At 36.9% G+C, this 6,000-nt stretch overlaps 1 protein-coding gene across 1 annotated transcript in view; it reads left to right on the top strand.

The window, feature by feature from the left end:
* The first annotated feature begins 421 nt into the window (after positions 1 to 421).
* Positions 422 to 6,000, top strand: part of LOC130675554 (protein jagged-1b-like) — a 38,738-nt gene continuing 33,159 nt past the window's right edge. The window contains exon 1 of the mRNA XM_057481311.1: positions 422 to 2,408. Coding sequence (XP_057337294.1) covers positions 2,361 to 2,408 — 48 coding nt within the window. The 5' untranslated portion in view covers positions 422 to 2,360. The remainder of the gene's footprint in view (positions 2,409 to 6,000) is intronic.

Raw genomic sequence — 6,000 nt, 5'->3', positions numbered from 1 at the left:
GAGGCTGATGGTGGTTGCTACCTATGTGTATAAGTAACATAAGCAAAAGGATAGGGCATCACTTGATCCCCTGGAGGTAGAGGTAGGCAAGGAGGAGCGAAGGGGATCGCGAGGGCAGCCCCGAGGGCCACGGGGTCTACTCTCAACTCTCTTTCTCTCTTCCTTCCTCTCTTTCAGCTCCATACCTTCCACTTGTCCCTGTCTCTGTTGCTCCCTCTCTTCGGCAACATTATCCACAATAAATAGTCGCGGTCTTCTCTTTCTCTCACTCTTTCTCTCCCTACCTGTCTGTCTCTCTTTCTCTTTCTCTCGTATCCACATAACGTGAAGAGGACGAGGGCACGAGAGTAGGGGGCACGAGAATAAGGGGGGAGGCCTGGAGGCCGGCCCGCGGCTCTGGCTCAGTATCCCCGAAGCAACCGACTCACGTGTACTCTGCGCAAGTGCCTGAGCTTTTGTAAACTCCAAAAACTCTATTCGCGCGCGTATATATTTTCAAATGGAATACCTTCATCAATACTTTACTTACCACCGTGTAAATAATTTATTGTGTCTTAGATATATTTTATAAATAAAACTTTTTTTTTTTAATTTATGAACTGTGTGTTGTTTTGTTTTGTTTATGGTGAAAAATTTGACCAGTGATTTTATTGTTGGTAAAAATAATTTAAAAAAGTGTGCTGATGATGAATGAAATGAATTTGGAGTAATAAATTTATTTATGTGTGAAAAAATAATTGGAAATCATAAGTCGATTCTTTGCCACAGTCCCCGCGGCAAGGACGCCGTGGATGGGTGGAAAGAGTACGAGGAATAAGAAGAAGAGGAACAAGAAGAAGATCCAGGTGTGTGCTACGCAAGAGATCTTCAATAAACGGTCGACAACCTTTATGTCTATCAGTTTAGTGCATTCATGCGTCGTCTTGTCTTATAATTTTTTAAAAAATTAAACTCTTTTATAATAAAAATCTAAAGTGTCAATTTATTATTTTTTATGGCTTAACATAAATATTTATTTTATCAGACTTAAATTGCGGAAAGGACTATTTGTAGGTTAATCCGAATCACTCTCTCTCGAGTGGAGCCTGGAGGCTGGTGCCGCTGTTTAACCGGCAATGCGCGACGACACGAGAGAAAAAGTGTAAGCGAGGCAGTAATAAAGCCAGCAGGTCGTGGGAGAGAATTGGCGACGAGATTTTCCATGCACATGCTCACGTCGCGTCGGATGCATCGTCTTACAACCGGCAACTTGGCCGCACCTCGTGATTACATCAGTCAGTTCTGGGAATAATAAACTATTTAAATTTAAATAAATATTTTATTTATTTATCAACTGAATAAATAGATAAATAAAAGCACGTGGTGCACGCACGTGTAATTTCGGAGTTTTAAAAAACTAACGTGCATAAAAGAGCATGATCCTTAAATGTCCATCAATTACGCGGTTCACTTGAGCTTTTTTTTACCCGCAAAAGTGTCCTGTGTGTAAGAGCGCCAGCCAACAGTTGGTTGTAAATTACAAGAGTAAGCAACAAAAAGTTGAGAAAAGTAAAGTAACACTTGGACTCGCTATACTCGGGAGATAATTAAACGCGTTCCATCTCAAGAAGTAGAGACGCAAAATTGTCGGCGAAAGATACAAAGTCTGGCTGGCTGACGTGCGAAAATAAGAAACTGCATCGCAATTACGATTAAAGGTTCAAGTATTTGTCATTTTCTTGTGTGTGTTTATTCTCTTTGTGTATAAATTGTTAAGCAATTACTGTGGATAAAGTTTTGTATTTTGGAGTACATATTGTATACATAACGGAACACACATATATATATTATAACAAAGTCTGTGCTTGTGTGGTAATTCACCTGTCCGAGACAACTTGACACCGTTTTGTTTTTTTAATCTTAAATAATTATTAATTGTACGAAAGTCACGATAAAGACCAAGTACTGTGTTCCTTTTATATTTATTTATTTGTGTTGTTTTATAAATAGTGTGAGAACTAGTGGTTTTTAATAAATGAAGCCGAGTGTATTGAGATGATTATTTAGTAATAAAAAAAATAATAATAATAATAATAATATTTGTTATTATTGTGAATAAAGTGTGTGTTTATTCAGGATCTATATAGTGAGGATCTAAGCGGATGTGGATAAAGAATTGTGTATGACGAGGATACATCTCTATATATTTATTAAAAAAAAACGTGGATTCTAAAACAAGGAATAAATATATTGGAGTGGCTATTGTACGAATCGCTGTTGCACGTTGTGTGTGACAAAGTGGCTGAATAAAAGGGCCTGTGATAATACAGAGGTGAGGCAAGTGTGGTGATGCGGTAGTCGCGAGATTCACGAGGGAAGCCATGAGGGCTGCCGCTGCTTACGTCCTGTTTTTTGCCCACCTCATACAGGTATACTTTATCATATATTTTTTTTTACTCCTTATTGTATTTTAGCTGCTTTTATAAAACATTTTTTATTGTCATTATTTTTCATTGTGGGGGACTCTAGTCTATTCAATTTCATAACCCGTTGGCTCGCTCACATACAACCAATTGTACTAGGATTATATGGATTGTAATAATAAGTTTTATGTATGTATATGTGTATATAGTTTTCTATGACATTTTTCAGAGCATTCATTTTATATTTTTTTAACGGATTTATTGTATTGAATACAATTCAATATTTTATGCAATAATTTATTCGTTATTTCTTCCTGATCTGGGATGAGAATGGGAACTGTTTATAAATAATGAGAGTTAAAATTTTTATCGACGAAATCCCGGTGAATTAAATGAAATATTCTGTAAATAGGCATTGAGTGTAAAAGCAATTTTTAAAGAGATGAGTATAACTTTCTAAGACAAGCTATCGGCAATTCGATTGAGCGAATATTATCTTCATGCAAGATCAGTAACGAAATCCCTCTCTTCACGGTTAAGTACTACTACAAATACAGATAAAACAACCACGGCTACTACACAACTATAACTCGGATCGAATCTTTTTCTACGGGCATAAAGCCTGTAAAAGCAAAAAGCTATAGACGGTTCTTCTTCCTCATTATTATATTCCGGTGGAAACTTTCTCTCACGTGACGGACAGCCACGCGGAATACATCGGTTAAAACCCATAAAATTAACGAGCTGTCGAGCAACATCAGACTCCTCCATACTCTCTGTGTCATGGTGAAAATAACCCACCATCATTTCTGTTTTTTTATTATTAACATATTAAATATATTTAATACTCTGCAATAAATAACTAACATACAATATATTTTCACACCACAATCAGACTAGGCCTTTAAATATATATACATATATATATTATTATAATTATAATAATAAAGTAGCACACACTATTCAACAAAATTATTTAAATTTTAAGTGATGAATAAAAATTACTCATTTTTCTCTACACTCATATACATATATATTTATATATATATTTTCTGGCTTGCAATTTTTATAGCTATATAAACGTAGGCTCATATCTGCTCATGCAGAAATAATAAAATAGTTTCGAGCGAGTTATGATCGACGTTCAAACGACTTAAGATTTTAAAATAACTACCACTCTCATCTACATCATCTTCATTTACATATATATGTATATCCTACAAAACGTTTGCCACTGTTGCACTCGCAAACATTTTTACTGGCATGTTATTAAACCATTCGCTGAATTACTCTTCAGCTAAACGGTTTGATGCTTCAAGAACAGTGGGTAAAATATAAGGGAAGCATCCACTGTTGCGACTCTTCACCCGGTAACAAAGAAATCAAATGAATTTTACTTGGCTTTTTTTTAAACACCTATTACACAACATAACCCGATGAAAAAAGCCAATCAATTAATCAATTGAATTTAAATTAAGTGAAATAAAATGTTAAGAAGAATTGTACATAACAATCAGACGATAATTTCAATATTTTATCCGACAAAACAGCGTCAGCTAGATACTGAACCCACGGTTACAGAGTCACATTGGCTGAGAACAATGGACGAGAGTATCGAAAGTGACAAAGTGTTGTTAAGATATTTTTGATTGTATAAAACAATAAAAGACATTAATCTTCGAACTGTACATAAGAATCGATGGAAAAAAAGTGGGTATATTTATTGGGAATTCACAATAATGTAAAATACAGCTTGAGTAATTTTCATTGAACCGCCTACACATGCAAGCAACAACCAACCAACAACTACAAAGTAATTCTACGAGTAAAGTCTGATGATGTTAGCATCTAGCACATAGTACATTTATGTACCGGTCTCACTGGACTTTAATTAAGAGGGATTTAACGGTGGATCGAAGAGCCCGGTGGTCGGTAATTGAATAGAAGTAGTAGCGTGGGCATCGCGATTTTCCGTGCACTCATCTTCTTCTTCTTCTTCTTCTTCTCCTTGTTCTTCTTCTAGCCAAAGCAGCAGTCGCTATTAGTCGTTGCTCTCAAAAGATATGTATACATAAACGGAATTTCTCAAGTTGTTTTAGTAGTACATACATACAGTTGTTGGGTACGGAGCAGAGAATTATAAGGATACATGGACTAGAATCACTAGTAAAGTTAACTGAAAGACGTAAGAAAGAAAAGTCATGGCTCATGGTAGTATATAAATATATATGTATATATATATATATATGGAACTTCCGCGGTGGCGGTAGATCGTTGTCCTCCAGTTGTCGTCTACTTGAAGAGCGACAGAGCAGTCTCAGCACAGGGAGCCATCACGTTTTAAACGACGAGGAACGACGGATGACGATGAACGAGAGCTTTAAGTATTCAAGTTTAAATTGCAGGATGCCGGACAATAATTATCGTGAATCCGTTACGACGTGCTCAAGCAATTCAGATCGATCTCCTTGTTTCTCTTGTGTTGCTCGTATCGGTTAAGGTTTTAAACTCCTTATTCAAATGCCCTTGCGCTTCTCATCTTTTTTGCATCTTCCACCTCTCATTCTGATCGCGGCCTCTACACTTTGTATTGCTCTTCTCATCGTCTCACCGTCTCTCTTCTCATCAGCATCCCGGCTTGTATTAACGTACATCCATACCTATATATAATACCCCCGTAGCTTCTTAAAGCTTTCAATCTTTATCTCTATACGTTATTTCTTTTCTTTTTAGCAATTTTATCGGCAGGCGAGTAATAATTCATCCTTTACCGTGGCGGCTTAATTACCCGAGGCGGACGTGCCCTCGCGATGAATCGCACCGCATTCTCTCTTTCTCTCTCCCTCCCCCTCCCTCTTTGGCTGTTCATTTTATTCGCTTTTGACTGTGATGCTGAGCTCTTTAATTCGGTGATTGGTCACGAGAGACGGGGGCTTTTTTTTTAACAGAGAAAGAGTGAGTGAGTGAGTAGTAAATATATGAAAGAGAGTTTAAGTATTAAAGTAAGAGAGGAGTTAAGTCACGGGAAAAGGAACCATAAAGTTGGATTCCCGCTGACAGGGTTAGAGATGTACGAAATACTTTAGACGTGTTGCAAAAAACTATCAACGCGAAATAAAGCCATACACGCCTTAGCAAATGTGTTGCAAACTTCTTGGAATCAATCAGATTTTCATTCTCTCATAATGGCTGTATTTTATTTTTTCATATATCCTTTTATTATTTTATATTTTTTATAATTGAGCCTATAGAGGTTATATATGTGACGGTGGTAGTAGAGGCTTGTGAACACAAGAGCAATATCTGTCAATGAGCGCCTTCTCCCACGAGAATTACTTCAGCCCTTGTGAGTCACACCTTCGGTACGAGCACGCTCTCTGATTCAATACCACACACACTACAGTTTAAGTCTGTATGGTGTATATGGTACAGACACACTCTCTATGTAATACTCTACTCAGGCAATATAATAATCCACGCGACGACGACAACAACTCTGTCGGACACGTCACACATGTTCATAATAATAAAGACGATATTTCCCACCGTACACACTTATATTTAATTCTCTTTCACTCTCTAACGAACATACATGCAT

The sequence above is a fragment of the Microplitis mediator genome, chromosome 10 (genome assembly GCF_029852145.1).
Source record: "Microplitis mediator isolate UGA2020A chromosome 10, iyMicMedi2.1, whole genome shotgun sequence".
NCBI classification, from domain to species: domain Eukaryota; kingdom Metazoa; phylum Arthropoda; class Insecta; order Hymenoptera; family Braconidae; genus Microplitis; species Microplitis mediator.
This window is presented reverse-complemented; position numbering and strand designations above follow the sequence as displayed.